This window comes from Schistocerca gregaria, chromosome 3 (assembly GCF_023897955.1).
Source record: "Schistocerca gregaria isolate iqSchGreg1 chromosome 3, iqSchGreg1.2, whole genome shotgun sequence".
NCBI lineage: Eukaryota > Metazoa > Arthropoda > Insecta > Orthoptera > Acrididae > Schistocerca > Schistocerca gregaria.
In genome coordinates this window covers 555,583,812-555,604,130 of record NC_064922.1, presented here as the reverse complement: position 1 = coordinate 555,604,130, position 20,319 = coordinate 555,583,812, and the positions used below count along the sequence as shown (strand labels likewise).

At 44.7% G+C, this 20,319-nt stretch overlaps 1 protein-coding gene across 2 annotated transcripts in view; it reads right to left on the bottom strand.

Moving 5' to 3' along the window:
- LOC126354477 (ABC transporter G family member 23) overlaps window positions 1–20,319 on the bottom strand; it is a 303,072-nt gene that overhangs the window by 81,813 nt on the left and 200,940 nt on the right. For both annotated transcript variants that reach the window (XM_050004183.1, XM_050004182.1), the window contains 3 exons: window positions 18,209–18,474; window positions 7,837–7,996; window positions 3,133–3,287 (listed from right to left, as the gene is read on the bottom strand). In XM_050004183.1, the coding sequence (XP_049860140.1) occupies window positions 3,133–3,287; window positions 7,837–7,996; window positions 18,209–18,474 (581 nt within the window). The remainder of the gene's footprint in view (window positions 1–3,132; window positions 3,288–7,836; window positions 7,997–18,208; window positions 18,475–20,319) is intronic.

Below are 20,319 nucleotides of genomic sequence, written 5' to 3'. Positions count from 1 at the left end.
GAAGGTCATTTACTTATAACAAGGACCGGAACAATTCCAATTTCAAAAGCTGTGGAGCACCAGAAGTAACTTGACTTCACTCAGAAGATTCACCACGAAAACTGTCTGAGCTATCAGCATAGTCCTTTGCTTCCTGCCAGTTAAATATGAAGTTTATCCAAAAGCCATAAACTTTAAGGTTTTCGGAAGGAATGTTATGATTTTCACATTCGAATGGAATTAGTCAGGTCAGAAAAATTCCTGGGAACTGATATTTTGTCGTAGTACATTAAATAGTACATGGCACCTTCAGTGGAGATATTCTTCTAAAATTTAAATTGTGATTAACCCAGAACCTCAAAATTTGCAGAAATGATCAACTACTACTTACAACACTGCCTACTACAAAACGTTTGAGAAAGTAAATAATAGGGAAAAGTGTCCACACTTATTAATATCTGTCATTTATTGATATTTGTCCTAATGCCTTTCTTAAATGGCGATTTGACAATGACACAATATGAACAATATCTTGTGACAGCGATGCATTACATATATGGGTGCATACAACATATATATATATATATATATATATATATATATATATATATATATATATATATATATACCTTACTTAAAATGTTATCAACCGTAAGATGATTTTTACTTTTAAGAGAGTTAATTATTTTCTTGGTTGCATGGAAGAGGTAGGAGTGTCTCAGATCGATTAAATGCTTGTGGTGCTGACTGCTTTACACGCTGAAACGCTTTTTCTATTGAGATTTTTCTTAATTACTGAAACAAGATACTTCCGTAGAAATGTTTATATTGCTGTGATTGCTTGAATCTGAGAACATATGCGCATCGATATTCTAAAACATTATTAATAGTGTTTTTCTTCTAAAGGGAATGCCTCACTGCCGCAGTAATAATATTCTCTTAGTGGTAGATCTTTTGAGGACGATGTTTGGAGTCCTATAACACTTTTGATATCGACTACCACTTTTTTGTCTCCTGTTGTGCCTTAATTCTAGCTTCGTCACCTCAGTTCTCTATTCCACGTAACGATCGTACATAAGGATGTGGCCACAAATTTAAGTATACTTTATCATCTCCTAAAGTAGAGATCTTTTCTTATCGATTCTTCAGTACCACTTTCCTATTCAGTCACTTACTAAACAAACGTATCACTATGCACAATCGTCGAAGAGTCGTTGGTGGACCATATATTCCAGGATAATTCTGAAATTCTTGGAGAAATTTTATTAAGATGGTGCACATATAACATATTATCTGGGGAAAAGTGTGTTGGTGTAAGACCCCCATAGCAGCGTGGGTAAAGATGGGAACTTTGTAATTCCTGAAGGAATTTCAGCTAAAACTGGTATACATATGACTTACTAAATGGAAAAATTATGATTGAAGTAAGCAACTCTAGCACCCGTAGGGGCAGAGTCTGAGGGGTGCAAACGGATGACGTATAGCAAGCTGTAGAAAAAGGTGCCATTAGTGTCGGATCTATAGTCCTTGAAATCTCTAGGCCAATGGACGGCAGTCTATGTGTAGTCAAATAGAATGAATAAAACTATATAGAACTTCTGGAAACTTTTAGCAACGAGTAGAAATCCGTAGAATTTTATAGTGTAGAAGGAACAATACCTACAATAAATCGCTTTCCTATGGCATTATGATCCGCGAATGCAGCAATTGCCCTACATCAATAGGAAGTATACAAACACTAGCATTTGTAAATGAAGGTTGAGGGAGAGGGTCCTAGGAAAAGGGTGGGAGTATAAATAAATCAGTGGGCAATGTGTAACCAGGTGTTCTTACAAACAAAGTAAACTTCTACAGTGTTCAGTTTGTAATTCAATTGATGATAAGCTCATCGGACAAAAAAATTGGTCAGCACTAGAGAAGTCATTAGAAGCATCATTTAATACCGTGTAATTCCGCCCCTGGACTTAATAACACCCTGGATTTGGTTAGGAAGTGAGTCCAGAAGATTGTGCAAGTATGGCGCATCCAGGTTAAGTCACTCACTGAGGATTTTATCGTGCAATTCCATCAAATTTCGGGGATGCCGATGGCGGCATTTTTACTGCTGTTCCAACGTGTCCCACAGATATGATTCAAGTCAGGTGCTTTACCGGGTCAATGTAGACGTAATAAGGTGGGGGAGTGTTCAGAAAAGCAGTCACATATTCTTCCAGTCCGATGAACTTAGCTGCTGTACTGAAAAACAGGGATATCAACAGCATAATCATCATGCAGATGTTGACTGAAGGAGAACACCTGACCATTCAGAATGTTGGTGGTCACCTCAGTGAGCGGGCCCAATTCATGATAAGAGAACCACCCTGAAAACATCAAGTAACCACTTCCGGCTTGCACGTGACCTTGCACACATTCGGGATGAAATGGTTCATTTGGCCTTCGATGCATTCGACGAAGAGCACCATTTGGGTAAATACAAAAACGTGATTCGTCAGACCACATTACGTTCCGCAGTCAGCTACTGCCCATGGACGAAGATTTCTAGCCCGCTGAATACGTGCAACTTTATGTGCCTGTGTGAACAATGGCCTGTTGCGAGGTGACCGACTCGAGATGTTATTAACATGCAATTACCGTCGCAATGTTCTCTCGCTAACAGGGGAGGATGCGCCTTCATTCACTGCCTGCAGCAAAGAGTTTGATTCCCAGGCCATGAAACGCGTCCCGGGTCCCTATCAGTCAGGGTCTTTTCCCGACCACAATTCTGACATCGTGTTTCATGGCCACTTGTGCGAACTGTCCGCCGCGAAACACCAACAAATCCATCAAATTCACACATCGTATGGCCATGGGTACGGCCAAAGACGATGCCCTTTTTGCCAATTTGTTACGTCCTTACCTTACCCATATTTATGTACAATGTCCGTTTTAAACATACAGGAAATGTCTCAATGATCGCTAGTGTCTTATGCTCACGTCAGGCAGTACGTGCGCTGTTGAGCATGTGACTCAATCGCTGCGCCATCTGTAAATGTTTTACGATTATCTGTGCGCAGGCACTGAGTGACTAACTTTTTGTCCAGTGAGCTCACTTTCTTATGAATGTTCCTGTGCTGTGACAGGGGCGATGAAAGGCTGCATCTGAGTACGACTTACCTGAGTTCCTTGACGAACCTGCTGGTGTTGGGCAGCTTCAGCAGTTCGATTAAGAAGTCGAACTTGGCATCGACCTCCTTGGCTGACATGCCTGCGAGCCATCCGAAGTATGTCAGCGTCTCCCTTATGCCGAACTCACCGTACAGGGCTATCTCCTGCGAAAGAAAGGGGAGAAGCGTATTGGTTGGAATGCACAGATGCTTAGAAGCTACACAATGCGACCTTCTTTTCGTAAGTACCCAACAAAATAAATAAATTATGCAAGAATTTCTTGCTTGTTATGATTTTTATGTTCACTGTTCGTAGCAAAAAGAGAAAACTTTTTCGGTGTGTGTGTACAGCGTTTATGGTTTTTATGTCTTCTCGTCGTCTTACTCATAGATAGAGCAGCAACGCAACACACACTAATGGGGTAAGAAGCTACCATGTGATAAAATTTTCGAGGTATTGCAAATGTGATTGAAGGTATTTTCTGAGTTTCCAACCTATGTGACTATTCAATTTTTGTGTGCAGTGCTGCGAATGCGCATCTAGTAGTTTCCTCAGCTATTGCAGACTGTGGTTTTACGTGTGCTCGCTGCCTGGACTTCAACTAGTCTGATTGACATCACATCTGTGATGTGAATACGTTGACGCTTTAATGACGACATTTTTCTCTCTATACCCGTAATATGTCTTTTTCTCCAACCTGTATTTTATTTTTAGAAGCGTTCAACTTTTATGCTTGAGAGTGCTTGCAGTGCTCGAGAAAAGATAAAAGAGTTTTTTCCCCTCATAGCTCTACTATAATTAAGTGTATCGGGTAGTATACCAAAGATTGAAACTTCCTGGCAGATTAAAACTGTGTGTCCGACCGAGACTCGAACTCGGGACCTTTGTCTTTCGCGGGGAAGTGCTCTACCATCTGAGCTACCGAAGCACGACTCACGCCCGGTCCTCACAGCCTTACTTCTGCCGGTATCTCGTCTCCTACCTTCCAAACTTTACAGAAGCTCTCCTGCGAACCTTGTAGAACTAGCACTCCTGAAAGGAAGGATACTGCGGAGACATGGCTTAGCCACAGCTTGGGGGATGTTTCCAGAATGAGATTTTCACTCTGCAGCGGGGTGTGCGCTGATATGAAACTTCCTGGCACATTAAAACTGTGTGTCCGACCAAGACTCGAACTCGGGACCTTTGCCTTTCGCGGGCAAGTGCTCTACCATCATTTTTTTTTTTTTTAATCTCATTTTGTTCACTCTTGTTCGTTGCATCTGCTCGGGGCGGACGTCGTAAGACATCCGTTAAAGTTCGTTGTTGATCGATTAGCTCAGTTTTTTTTATTACAGAGGGCTGCTAAACCTCTGACCGAACACGCTCAGCTACCGTGCCGGCTGTCCATCTGAGCTACCGAAGCACGACTCACGCCCGGTCCTCACAGCCTTACTTCTGCCAGTATCTCGACTCCTAACTTCCAAACTTCGAGTCTCAGTCGGGCACACAGTTTTAATCTGCCAGGAAGTTTCATATCAGCGCACACTCCGCTGCAGAGTGAAAATGTCATTCTGGATACTAAAGTTTGTCGAGATGTGGGGTATCTTACAAATCACTAAAAGATGACGATATTTGGACTAGGTGTACGGGAGATTTGAGACGGTGGAACTGAAAGTTATGTACAGTGCTTAGCTCCTGCATTGTGTTTCAAACACAGTTTAATGAAATTAACCTAGCCTTTATTAAAATCTGAAAAAACATTTATTCTGTAAATTAAATTCTATAATTTCTGTTAGTTGTTAATAACTAATCTGTTTAGTAACATCTATGTTTTAATTAGAATTTTTGCAATTTCCGGTATTATACTGAACTCTGTATTAATAATAAAACTGTAAAACCGGTGTGTCTGTCTGTTTTTCTTTGAATACACTAATCTCCAAAACTACCAGACGGATTTCTATGCCGTTTTGACTGGTGACTTCAGCGTAGCTTCGAGCAACGTGTAGGCTTCATTTCATCAAACCCGGATCACGGAAAAAATATACCCATCAGCGTTATAAAAATGTATGTTCCACATCTACTCCGAAACCACTGGACCGATTTCATCCTAACTTCGTATACAAATCGCGTACTGTCTGGAACAAACGTTCTGGAGGTAAAAACCACCTATCACAGGGGCTGTGGGTGAAAAATAATTGTAGGCCATGACCCACGAATACCGACAATTTGTTCAGCCAATATTTGAGAACGAGAGAACTTCGTAACTTGCAATAAACTTTACAGATAATTGCAAATCTTTACGAAATGTTTTCTAGCTTACAATTCATAATATATACCTTACTGCATTTTCGCTGTCCATGCAGTAAAATTGGCGCATCAGGCATGACGTGATGACTTATAAATTTATTACTTCTTTGCTGCTAACTCTATTTGCTATACATTTAGCAGACAGTATCTATATATGCTGCTAAAGTAGCTGCAAAATTATATCATTGCACGACACAGAGAGAGGAGCAGGAGCAAGACAGGGAAAAGGAAGGAGAGGAGTGAAGAGGGAGAAGGGAGAAGAGGAGATGGAGAGAGGGGGAGGAGGAGGAGATAGACAAAGACAGGAGGGAGAAGCAGATGGGCAGAGAGGAGCGGGGGGCGGTGGACAGAGAGAGGGGGAAGGAGGAGATGGACAACTAGAATTGACATAAATACACACCCGGGCAACGCCGCGTACTCAGCTAATAAGTAATAACAGGTAGAGCAATGCAATGATGCCGGTAGTCAAATAATAATACGTAAGTATCCATACGAAATATTTGTTATTAAACAATAAATTAATTATTTTGATATCAAATGTACAGTTGCATGATAAGTCTTTAAAGTAGAATTCTTAATATTACATCAAGTTATTCGTTTGAATTCATTTCCTTTGTTGAGGGTATGGTCGTTCTCTCGTAGCAACTCCAAAGAAAGCGTGTTTCTTCACGATACGCTTTTCGCTTTATCGAGGTAAAGCATCAGTGGCCAGTAATTAAGTTATTTACATTTTGATTTGCTTTAAGATAGAAAAACAGTTCGTTAACAATATGTTGGTTTTTACTTACGGTGATTTTCGCTTGATTTCTCGCCTACATCGGGAAATGCCGTCTGCAAGCACATCGTTAATGTTTTTCTTCGTTACACACTGATAGTTGTGGTCTAATGTTCAGTTACTCTGTAGCACTAGACATTTTTTTATGTTTTTCACGGCACGCTTTTTCGCACACAACTGTTTTCTATTTGTTTTTGTACTTCTAAGTATGTACTACGGGTTTTGTTTTGTAGTGTTGCCAGCATAACTTCGCTCCTAGTTTTTGCCTTTGACCTATGCTCTTTTTTTGTTTATTGTATGTGTATAATTCTGTTTAATTATATTGATGTGTATTTATACGCTGTGTATGAGTAGGGAACGAATAGTGATAGTTTTTTGGGTTGGGGAGAGTGAGCCATGAGGAGTGGACATAAGTGTATAGTAGTGTGGTGGAGTGTGAATTAGAAGACAAGGTAAGTAGCAAGAAGTGAAATGAGATTAGGAGGGGTCGGAGGGGGGGGGGGGGGGGGTGCAAAGTGCTGGGACCTGGAAGTGGAAGAGGTTTCAACGTGAACTGTGATGATATTAAAGCTGAACCACACACATACACATTTTAAAACTACTGAACTTCTTGAACTTGAAAGTTAATCCGCAAATATGTGTTTAAAATACAGGGTGTCCCAAGAAAACACCGACGAACTTAAGGGACAAGTACCTCACACCAAAACAAGAAGAAAATGTTGAATAAACAAGGGGTCTAAAGTGCACACCTTAAGAGATATAAGCACTTGTTCATTTTCGTTATTATGAAACACATCTCTTCTACTTCAAGCTCTTTGATTTTCATATATTGGGAAGAGACAGCATGGAGAAAGGGAAGAAAAAATGTCTAGAAAACATGGGCTGTAAACTGCACACCTTAAGAGCTATGAGCGCTTGTTCAGTAGAAGAGATGTGTTTTACACTAGCGAAGATGAACAATTGATCGTAGCTCTTGAAGTATGCATATTAGACCCCATGTTTACTAGACTTTTTTTTTTTTGGTCAAATTTCCTCCTCACAAAATATGGAAAGCAAAGACCTTGCGATAGAAGAGATATTTTTCATAATATCGAAGATGAACAAATGCTGACACCTCTTAAGTTAGGCATTTTAGAGCTCAAGTTTACCAGACATTTTTAACTGGTCCATAAAGTTCGACGCTGCTCTTTGGTATACACAGTACACATGATTACAGGCGGAACTTAGTGGCAAGTTACAAATGTCACTAAAATACGAATTAATTTACTGCAACTTGTAGTCCTAGCATCAAGGAGTATTTAGCATTTTAATTTCATTCCTCATGAATTATCCCCACTGAGCAACTACATTTGTTGAGTTCATTTGTTCAAATGTTCAAATGTGTGTGAAATCTTATGGGACTTAACTGCTGAGGTCATCTGTCCCTAAGATTACACACTACTTAACCTAAATTATCCTAAGGACAAACACGAACCTCCGTCGGGACCAGCCGCACAGTAGTTCATTTGTCTCTGTTGTCAATGTCACCCCCGTTAAGACTCTTGCTAACCCTCATACTCGTTCCTAACTAATTCACCGTTAGTTTCCAGGCCGCGCTCGTAATTTTGAAACGGCAAGTGCTGGGTGTGCGGATGAGGCGCGCTGCTGACCTGTGGCATGTAGCCGATGCGCGGGCCCGGGACGCCGGAGCCTCGGGAGCCGGGCCGGCCGCCCAGCACCCAGATCTCGCCGCCGTCGAGGCGCCGCCGGCCCACGATGCAGCTCAGCAGCGTCGTCTTGCCGCACCCGCTCGCGCCGAGCAGGCCGTAGCTGCAAAGTAACGACGCGTGTAAAAACGACACAGAAACGGTGGCGCCAGCGCTGGAAACAAGTAAAGAGCGGCCTTTAGTACACTACTGGCCACTAAAATTGCTACACCAAGAAGAAATGCAGATGATAAACGGGTATTCATTGGACAAATACATTATACTAGAACTGACATGTGATTGCATTTTCACGCAATTTGGGTGCATAGATACTGAGTAATCAGTACCGTAGTCAGAACAACCACCTCTGGCCGTAATAACGGCCTTGATACGCCTGGGCATTAGTCAAACAGAGCTTAGATGGCGTGTATAGATACAGCTGCCCATGCAGCTTCAGCAGGATACCACAGTTCATCAAGAGTAGTGACTGGCATGTTGCGACGAGCCAGTTGCTCGGCTACCATTGACCAGACACTTCAATTAGTAAGAGATCTGGAGAATGTGCTGGCCAGGGCAGCAGTCGAACGTTTTCTGTATCCAGAAAGGCCCGTACAGGACCTGCAACATGCGGTCGTGCATTATCCTGCTGAAATGTAGGATTTCGCAGGGATCGAATGAACGGTAGAGCCACGGGTCGTAACACATCTGAAATTTAACGTCCACTGTTCAAGGTCTCGTCAATGCGAACAAGAGAACCGAGACGTGTAACCAATGGCACCGCATACCATTACGCCGGGTGATACGTCAGTATGGCGATGACGAATACACGCTTCCAATGTGCGTTCACCGCGATGTCGCCAAACATGGATTCGACCATCATGGCCACCCGGGATTAGCCGAGCGGTCTAAGGCGCTGCAGTTATGGACTATGCGGCAGGTCCCGGCGGAGGTTCGAGTCCCCCCTCGGACACTGATGTGTGTGTTTGTCCTTACGATAATTTACGTTAAGTAATGTGTAAGCTTAGGGACTTGTGACCTTAGCAGTTAAGTCCCATAAGATTTCACACACATTTCAACATTTTGAAAGACCATCATGATAATGTAAACAGAACCTGGATTTATTCGAAAAAATGACGTTTTGCCATTCGTGCACCCATGTTCGTCGTTGAGTACACCATCGCAGGCGCTCCTGTCTGTGTTGCAGCTTCAAGGGTAACCACAGCCATGGTCTCCCAGCTGATAGTCCAGGCTGCTGCAAACTTCGTCAAACTGTTCGTGCAGATGGTTGTTGTCTTGCAAACGTCCCCATCTGTCGACTCAGGGATCGAGACGTGGCTGCACGATCCGTTACAGCCATGGGGATAAGATGCCTATCATCTCGACTGCTAGTGATACGAGGCTGATGGGATCCGGTACGGCGTTACGTATTACCCTCCTGAACCCACCGATTCCATATTCTGCGAGCAGCAGTGTCGCTGTACGGTAAACCGCAATAGCGATAGACTACAGTCCGACTTTTATCAAAGTCGGGAACGTGATGGGAAACATTTCTCCTCCTTACATGAGGCATCACAACAACGTTTCACCAGGCAACGCCGGTCAACTGCTGTTTGTGTATGAGAAATCGGTTGGAAACTTTCATCATGTCAGCACGATGTAGGTGTCGCCACCGGCACCAACCATGTGTGAATGCTCTGAAAAGCTAATCATTTGCATATCACAGTATCTTCTTCCTGACGGTTAAATTTCGCGTCTGTAGCACGTCATCTTCGTAGTGTAGCAATTTTGATGGCCAGTAGTGTACTTGGTGTGTGAAGTATGGGTGACCAACGGAAAACAGATGTTTTTAGAGTGGCTAACACAGCGCTGTCAGTGGTAGGATGGACATGACAGAATGTGTCACTCACTCCGCGACAGTCCGCCATTTTAGCAGCTATGGAACCGCATCGCGTCTCTACCAAAGTACCTTTATCCTAAAGGATGGCAAGTGATTACTTTAAGGGCAGCTCCGACCCAGACGCCCTGTAGCGGGCATTTAACTGTCTCCAAACAAACGCCGTTTGCGATTTTAGTGGTATCAAGCGAGAGCTCATTGGAGGGCAGGGTGGAGATTTGTTACTTTTTCTGATGAAAGCTGGCAACAGTGCCAGTGATGGCCGTATGTTGGTTACAAAGAGGCCAATCCACTTCGATACTAGACACACTGGACCTACACTTGGAGTTGTGTTCTAGGGTGCGATTTCGCATGACAGCAGGACCAATCTCGCTGTTATCCCACGTCCCCTGACTGCAAATTTGTACGTCAGTCTGGTGATTGCACCTGTTGTGCTGCCATCCATGTACAGCATTCCAGGGGATGTTTTCCAACAGGATAACACTCGCCCACATACCGCTGTTGTAATTAGACATGCTCTACAGAGTGTCGAGATGCTGCCTTGGAACACTCGATCACCAGATCTGTCTCCAGTCGAGCACATATGGAACACCATCGGACCCCAACTCCAGCGTCATCCACTATCATCATTAACCGTCTCTGTATTGACGGGCCAAGTGCAACGGGCACGAACTCCATCCACAAGCTGACATCCGGCATCTATATAACACAATGCACGTGTCTTTGCATGCTTGCATTCAATATTCTAACGGTTACACCGGTTTTTAATGTACCAGCATTTATTTGCAATCGCTTATCTCTCGCTTTGAACTTGCAATATTAATAACTTACACATATACCTAGACAAATGCATTTCGGAAATTTCATTGTTCGACATTAATTATTTTTTTGGTGAAGCGATTTTTTCCGTCAGTGTATGTAAACATGAACACGCAACTCTCAACCGTTTCCGTGGAAATAGAGTTTGAAAATTATAGGAGTGCTTCTGTACTTTGTATGGTCGCTAGCATTCAGGGAGTTCGGTGTTCGCAGCGAGTGAGTAAGCGTTTTGTTTCATGAGAGCTATTTCCTTGGATCGAATTTGTCTACCCGTACTTTTGTTTTCTTTCCCATGTTATTTTGTAGACGTGCAGTACTAAAGTAATCCCTCCCAAATGTACTCCGATGGTGCACCCTTCCGTCGTTTGTTTTTAGATGCAGGCGAAAGTCTTATAAAACGACTACAAATCTGCGCCTACATTATCGAAGAGAATAGAGAGGTAGCGTCTAGAGACGGCTGCTCAAAAATACGATCAATCGTATAGTATCAGTCGTCTCTGCCAATATTCGGTGGCATGCTTCGATATGAGTGGTATGCCACTAAATGGGGTCATGACCGAGACCCGTTTATGAATGTACATCAAATTTCTTTTTCAATGGACACATTGAAAAATCATGCAGATTCAAGAATTTGGCCCTCATCACACGCGTTGTATGTCGCAATAATTATTTTCTTCCGTGTTTCTATGATCAATATCATCCTGATGCGTTCAGTGCTCCATGGGTTACATACGAGGGATGTCCAGAAAGTAAGTTTCGATTGGTCGCGAAATGGAAACCACAGTGAAAATCCGATGAAGCTTCGCACAGACATTTTGGACAGTGTTTCTAGTATGCCTGTTGATTGAGTCACATCGCTCTTTGAGGTTCTGGACTCATAGTGCGCACGTAAAGATGGCTAGAAAATAGTGTCTCCCGCCAAGTATGGGTGCCTGCGGAGAGATTTTGCTCCACTTCATGCAATTCCATGAAACGTAAGTATCATGCATTTCCTTTTTCATTACAGTTCTCGGCCACTCACTGCAGGGCCAATGAAGATGCTCCTGCTGCGCTTTCGATAGGAAGTGTGTGATCACACACCATACAGCTCAGACAAATCACACTCTGGTTTTCCTCTCTGCTTTGAAGGCAACGTTTTGGCACAGTCGATGAGTTGGAGACCAGCGCAGAGAATTGGCGGAAAGCATAGGAGGCTGCCTTTTATGGCGAGGGTATTGGAAAGTTGGTACAGCGCTACGACAAATGTGTAAGCCGGAGCGGCGACTATGTAGAGAAGTAGCTGGAGGACATAGCTAATTTTCGCAAATGAAACATTTCCGATTTTCACTGTGGTTTCCACTTAGCGGCCAATCAGAAATTACCTTCTGGACAACCCTCGTATTATATATGTCACAAATGTTTATACAATAATATAAATGAAATGGCTATACTCATTTCCCGCTTATCCACTTTTTAAATTCCAATCTCCTTACGAAGGAGTTTTTTATCCTTTTTCAGGATAAATATTATGTAAATGATAAGTGAACCATTAAAGACTGATAATTTTTACAGTCGTAATACATTTGTTGTTAGAATTACGTGGGAATGAATAATAAGTACCAGCAGGAAGACCTCGCGCCCATGGAACTACGCGCTTACTCGCTCAGCTGCGGATTACTTGAATGATGATATGATATAATACACTTTATTGCGCACAAGCTGTGCATATTAAGATACGTTATTTAACACAGAGGTCTATTATGGATTTCACAAGGTTTTTACACATTAGTACGTGGTATCGATCACAATGTTTTTCACAGAGCTCACATATGCATATCGAGTGCGGGTCGTGTATGTCTTCGTCCTGCAGATTATGTTATGGTAGTTGTGGACCGCCATGGAATTTATGAAGTGGTCTCAGCTCCTGGTTTGTGCCGTTCCATGCTCTGTCCATCATGGCCTCTGAAGAGTAGAACTCCGGCCATATCTCCTTCTTTTTCTTCTCCCTCTGCCGGCCGCGGTGGCCTAGCGTTTCTAGGCGCTTCAGTCCGGAACCGCGCTGATGCTAGGGTCGCAGGTTAGAATCCTGCCTCGGTTAGTTAGGTTTAAGTAGTTTTAAGTTCTAGGGGACTGATGACCTCAGATGTTAAGTGCGATAGTGCTCAGAGCCATTTGAACCATCTTCTCTCTCTCTAGCTGCAGATTCTTCCAGTTGTCTGCGTAGGACAAGTTGAATTTCCATCTCAGGTCCTCTACTAGAAATGCTAGTCTTGACTTGGTGTACTTGGAAATTCCGAGGGCTGCCTTCAGGAATCTGGCTTTCACTTTTTCTTTTTGTAGTAGCTCTCCATTGCTTAACTTTTCCCATGTTATCTCTATTCCATATTTTAAAACAGGAACGATTTTGGCTTCGAAGAGGGCCATGGCTATATCCAGGGATAGTTGGCTTAGTGACTTGATGTCGTAGATGGCTTTGATTGCGGCTGCTGCTCGTTGTGTTGCGTGTATTCTGTATGAGTGTGCAGTTGTCTGAACCGATACTCCCAGATATTTGAAGCTGTTCGTAGTTTGTAGAGGTTCTTGTTTGACTTGTATTTTGTCCTTCGTGGATAGCAGCCCACGTTGCAAGAACATTTATTTACTTCTGTAGTTCATTTGTGTGATCCCACCACCAAACTGTCTGCGTGTATATAGATCTTGCTGGACAGAGTCGAAGTTTTTATCGGTAGGACCACGTCGTGTGTGGCTACTTTGAACACGAGGGGACTGAGGGGGTCTCCTTGTAACACTCAATTTGTCTGTGTAATTTCTTGCGAGGTTACATCTACCACTATACAAAGTACATAAGCGCGGCTAAAATTTTCAAAGTAGATCTTCTCGAAAACGGTTGAGAGTTGCGTCGTCCTGTCTACATATGTTGAAGTACTACTCCTGCTCTACGTAAGCTGTCAGTATGAATCAAATCGGCGAGGTGAAGTTCGTAAGGACCCCTTGTGAGTCTGTTGTTGCAGCACGGCCGATATTTCGTCGCCGCTTTAATCGCATAGCTCCAAGTCGGAATACGATCCTAAAATGGGTTTCAGCTCTCAGAACAACGGGAAACATTCTTATGAAGAAGCAAGGACACCCGAAAATGATGCCATTGCGAGAGAGTCAATCATCAGTAGTCTGAGACGATCCGCACATAAATATGCACACTGTCTACAGATGACATACGAGTCTGTGAGAAAACTGCCACAACGCGATTTAGAATTCCATCCCTATAAACTGTTGGTGATTCAGGAGGTCAAAGATAGTGGCTTTCAACAACGAGAAGACTTCGCTGTGTGTATGCAAATGATGTCTGCAACAGGAGCATTTTCACTTAAATCGTTCACTTAATTAACGGAGCTATTGTTTTTGGGTCCCTAAACAGCCTTCTGTAGGTTGTGAAACACTTCTTCATTCCCCATATGTAACTGTGCAGTGGGTCATAGCTGCGGCTGGTGTACTCCCGCCTTTTTTTATGGTATAACAACGACAGTGAAATTCAGATCTCGTTTTTACACACGATGGAAATGAAATGAGCGTTTGTCGTAATTGGGCGAAAGGCCCCTTGAAGGTCCAGCCGCCTTGGTGCAGGTCTTACTACATTCGACGCCACACTGGGCGACCTGCGCGCAGGATGGGGATGAACAACACCTAGTCCCTGAGCGGAGAAAATCTCAGACCCAACCGGGAATCGAAACCGGGCCCGTAGGACGGCAATTCGTCACGCTGACCACTCAGCTTTCCGGGCGGACTTTACACACGTTCTTTTTGCCGAAATTGTGGAAACGACAGATAAATGAGAAGAGTGTTTATTTTCAATAGGATTGTTAAACATCGCACACTGCCAAGTGCAGCCATGGCAGCTGTGAGGAATATTTTCTCTGGATGCCTGACTCCTAGTTTCGGTGATCTTCTTTCAATACCAAGATCACCGGACTTGTCCTCTTGAGACGGTGTAAGAAGCTCCTGACAGTTCACAGCGGTACTGCCGGCTTTCAAATGCGAAGTGCTAACGGCTGTAGGCGGAATCTTAGGCGTCTGTAGAGCAAGAACCACACTGAGGTGTTGCCATAGAGACGTTTACAAAATTTCGTTACGGCTCTAGTTGAGTCAGCCCCGCGAAGCTGCAGAGCGCCCCGCCCGCTGCAACTTACGACGACTTAGCTACAGTCGAGATATTTGAAAGAGCACATCTACGTTAACAAACACGAAATTTGAAAGCTGAAGGTTTGATTAGTCAGTGCCTGTCAGCTGAAATCTTCAGTGACTTCTGGCAGTGAACTCGAAATCGTAAATCGCAGTCGACAGGAGGCTGCCATCTGGACGACCATACTTCAGCGTTGTGGGAACATGCCAGGACCCGATATGGAAATTCGAACGCTACTCGACATCTGCAAGTTCAGCAATTTAGCCTTATCAGGAGCTTTGTCACTGGGGCAATAATCGACTTTTCGTCATGTTTTCACGTCGCTTAGAGCGGCGCGTACGTGACTTAAACCGGTTCAAATGGTTCTGAGCACTATGGGACTCAACTGCTGTGGTCATCAGTCCCCTAGAACTTAGAACTACTTAAACCTAACTAACATAAGGACATCACACACATCCATGCCCGAGGCAGGATTCGAACCTGCGACCGTAGCAGTCGCGCGGTTCCGGACTGCGCGCCTAGAACCGCGAGACCACCGCGGCCGGCCGGCACGCCTCTGGCCGAAGTTGCACACCTATACTTCCTGGAGTTCGTTGGAGTAATACAGGGTGAAAAGTATTTAAACCGACAAACTCTGGGAGGTTGTAGGGGAAATCAAAACAGATATTTTTCCCTAATGTCATTTTTCGTGTGAGGAGTATTTAAACCAGTAGAGGAAGATTTCTCTGGCGGCAAATTAATTAAACCCTATAAACACTTTTGCATTTTTTTTATGACCAGGGGACAATACATGAACAAAACGCAATTTCAATTACAGTAGATTTTCAAAAAATGGCTCCATTGACACGCAGACAAAGGTTACACGGTCAGATCATGTTCTTTCTGACACGGGCAAAAACCCCAGGAATTCCTGCTGCTGCTACTATCCGGGCGACCAGATCCTCTTCTGATGCAACAGGAGTTGCGTAGACGAGGTTGCGCATCTCTCCCCACACAAAAAGTCCAGAGCGGACATATCTAGGGATCGAGCAGGCCATGGTACAGGACCACATTTGCCAATGCACGTTTCTGGGAACTGTCGGTCCAGGAATCGACACACACGACGACTGAAATGTGCCGGCGCCCCGTCATGTTGGAACCACATACGTTGTCTTGTTGGGAGCGAGACGTCTTTCAGCAATTCTGGCAATGCTCTGGCGAGAAAATTGTAATAGCGCCTGCCCATTTAATGGCCTAGGTAGCAGATACGGCCCAATCGAACACTCCCCAACAACACCGACCCACACATTAAAGAAGAACCGCACTTGATGAGCGCTGGTAACTGTGGCATGTGGGTTATCCTCACTCCAAACATGCGAATTGTGCATTTTTTTATTATTTATCTATTTATTGTTCCGTGGGACCAAATTAAGGAGAAGTCTCCATGGTCATGGAACGAGTCAATACATGGAATTATAACATGATATTAGAAACAGATAAAATGAAATATAAAAAAAAATCATATTCAGGTGACAAGTCGTAAGTTTAAATAAAGAAAATCAACAATGTAACACTGTGCATGTTGAAAGCTCCATCACGCCCGAACGTTGCTTCGTCGGTAAACAACACAGAGGATGGAAATGTAGGATGCATTTCACACTGTTCCAGGTACCACTGCGAAAACTGTGCTCTGGGTGGATAACCAACTGGTTCCAGGTAAATGTAATGGATGTAACAATTGCTCTCGAAGGACTGTTCTTACATTCGTCTGATTAGTCTCAATGTTACGTACAATTGCACGAGTTCTGATTGGAGGATCCCACTCCACATGCTGCAAGACAGGTTCCTCAAACTGCACCTTTCTTACCATATGACGGCGTCCCTGTCCAGGTAATCTGCTAAATGACCCGGTCTCACGCAGACGTTGGTACACAGCAGCAAAGGTCGTATGATGCGGCGATTAGGATATTGTTGTTGATAAACCAGCTGTGCAGCTTGTTCGTTGCGGTGCGCTACGTAGTATGCACCAACCATATCAGTGTACTCACTCCAGGTGTATCGCTCCATTAGTAAACAGAGACAATGCACTACTACACTGGTGGACAGCAGTTGCCTACAATTGAAGAGCGTAATACGCCCTCTAACAACTGAAGAGCGTAATACGGCCTCCACTGGTTTAAATAATCCTCATAGGAAAAAATGACATTAGGGAAAAATATTTGTTTTGATGTCTCCTACAACCTCCCAGAGTTTGTCGGTTTTAATACTTTTCACCCTGTATAAAGAATATATAAACGTCGTCAGTCTTGCTGCAGCCACCTTCATCCCCGACAGTTTCCTGTAGCCCATATGATGAGATATCAGTTCCACATCGACTGATAATTTAATGGTTTCGCATCCATTATGTGATTAACACAGCACTGGTGCTTCATGCTGTAGTACTTTCCATTTCCTTCAAGATGTGTTATGAGCCTAAACCATGGTTTGATAATTTCTGACCATTCGGTCCCTTTCTCAAAATAGGCAGTCTAAAGGTTTGAGATACGCTGCCTGTTGGACTGTATAGGGCAGTGGTCGTTAAAGCTTTTTGCTCGAGAGCCAGTATTAACATTGAGGGACGACACCTCCGACCGCATATGTACCAATCTTATTATTAATTGGTGAGCTGTACAAATCGGTAAGTTGCAAGCGTCCAGTAGACTAGTTGTGGTAAGGGCGCGATAAGTTGCCAGCTGGCCCCCATGTAGTGACCGTTAAAAATCGGTATCATTCAGACCACTTCGTGTCAGCTGTTCTCTATTTCAGATTGTTGCACTCTCAGCGACCCCAAAGTCGTAGAATAGCTTTGACTAACTATTGTGTCCTCTGTGTGAACGGGTGGTTAATTGGTTAAGAAAAGTAACTGTAATTATGTTTCAAAGCATTATTCAATATGAGACAGTATGACATATGATTTGAATGTCAGTCCTCTTCTACACATTGCAGTGTATTATAACATATTTAATGTAATGTTCATCGGTGCAAGTAAGTACCACATTTCAAGATGACTGTCTCTGTGACACTCTTTCACAAATCCATGTTACTTCAGTCTCAAAATTCATACCGTAGCAGCTGATCGCTACGACACGCTCGCACACGTGAGTTATCGGAAATGGAAGACAAAACAATAAAAGTTTCCCTCTGTAACACAGCAGTGGCCGCGCTACTTGACTCCAGGTACCTTTAGTTAGCTCATGGACGAATTCATCAACATCGGTTAAAATTAAGCACATCTTAAAATCGTAACTGGCTGTGTAAGTACTCTTTTGTTACTACAGCTCTTAACGTTAGTTGACGTTTGGGATTCAGCTGTTAGCTGACAGGTGCATATTGTTATAAAATACGGCCGAGACTCGCGAGCCACACGAATACATGATTCGGGCCGCATGCGACCCGGGGGCCGCAGTTCGACGGCCACTGGTCTAGGGAGAGAGAAGCGAGAGACTCACATGGTGCCCTTGGGGACGGTCATGTTGAGGCCGTCGAGGATGACGTTGGGCGCGGACTTGGAGCCGTACTTCTTGTAGGCGCGGCGCACGCAGACGGCCTGCTGGCGGCGCGTCCACAGGGTGGAGTGCTGCGTCGTGAACTGGCGGCGGCGGCGCTCCTGCAGCGTCTGCAGCTCCAGGCCGACGTCCGCCGACCCGGGGCCGCCGCCGGAGGCCTCTGCGGCCGGTCCGGCGCCCGCTGCGCCGCCCTCCTCGGCTGCCACCATCTGTAACACGGCGAGTCACCACTGTAGTTGGCTGCTCAACACTAGTAAGGTGTCGTTCAACGCTTCTGGTACAGCCTCAGATGACTGCTACAGCTGGAACACTTTGGAGTGCAACAGCTCACTGGGATATCTTTGGGACAGTGAGAATTCGTACAGATTTAAACTACCTGACCAAAAGCATCTGAACACACGTATGCATTGACAATTACATGTCACCAGACATGACGCCAGGAGTAACATTACTGTGTCTCTCCAACGCGGTGGAAGAATGAGGCCTCTTCCAAGGTCGCCGCTGAACTTGCCCACGATATGTATCCGAGGTAGTGCATAACTACGATTCATCACCAGGTGTCCCGATCACGGGATCATTCCATATACAGCGGTATGTGTTCTGGTGTTAACTGTAGCCTACGCATTGGCCGCTAATTCCATAGTTGGTTGGTTGGTTGTTTTGGGGAAGGAAACCAGACAGCGAGGTCATCGGTCTCATCGGATTAGGGAAGGACGGGGAAGGAAGTCGACCGTGCCCTTTGAAAGGAACCATCACGGCATTTGCCTGGAGCGATTTAGGGAAATCACGGAAAACCTAAATCAGGATGGCCGGACGCGGGATTGAACCGTCGTCCTCCCGAATGCGAGTCCAGTGTAATTCCATAGTTCGGTTGCTGTTAGTCTGCAGATGGTGCTGGTTGAAACAGAATATAGCACGGAGTACATTAATTGTTCTTGGGCGGCAGCTGCAGATGCGAAGGGGTTACGACGTGCTTGCTGCACAGTGCAGCGATCCTCCCTTGTAGTAGTCAGACGTGGTTGGCTGGGACCTTGACGACGAGTATGCCTCCTCTCAGGTTCCCAAGGAGGCCAACATCCGGCCACTGTCATATCCGAATGTCCCACAAATCTGGAGATTACACGAGTCGAGCAGGCTGCCAACTGGAGAGCCATAATGAGGCCCTTGCAAACTCTGTCAAGTTTAGATAACGCTGTCTCAACACAGTATACGGCACCTCTCCGTCCTTCACAGTGAGGAGCGCTCAATACCTCACACTGTTCACGCCCCTAAGCCTGTTAACAACACTAAACGCGAATAACACCAGTACACCCCCCCCCCCCCCCCCAGTTCTGTCTACACCGAAAATTCCAACTCTAATCATTTACATACATACACGCCGATGGTGTGTACATCGGACAGTTTGTCCTGGTTGCTTTACATTTTTTTTTTTTTGTCAGGCAGAGGATGTAGATGTAGATGTACCGCTTGCTTCACCTCTTCTACGTGTAAATAACCCAGAGTTGCTCAATGATTCAGATCCCACGTTAAACTGTAGGTCAGTCTGTAACTGTCTGGGTAAATCAGTCCAATAGCACGATACCGACAAACAAGCGTGCGAAGTTGAGCAACCCGTTGGCCGCCCGGTTATCCGTGGGATATAACGCACTGCTTTCCGGGCGGGAAGGCGTGCTGGTCCCCGACACGAATCCGCCCAGCGGATTACTGTCGAGGTCCGGTGTGCCAGCCAGTCTGTGGATGCGGGCTGGTTGCCGTTATTCCTCCTCAGTTACACTATGTCGGCGATTGCTGCACAAACACTGTCTCCACGTACGCGTACACCTTAATTATTCTACCACGCACACATTGGGGTAACACTCGTCTGGTATGAGACGTTCCCGAGGGGGTCCACTGGGGGCCGAACCGCACAATATTCCTGGGTTCGGTGTGGAGTGGCGGTGGGGTGAGTGGACTGCTGTAGCCTGTTGTGGGGTTGTGCACCACTGAGGGCTACACCGGGGACGACGCCTCTCCGTCGTTTCTAGGTCCCCAGTACAATACAATACAACACAACA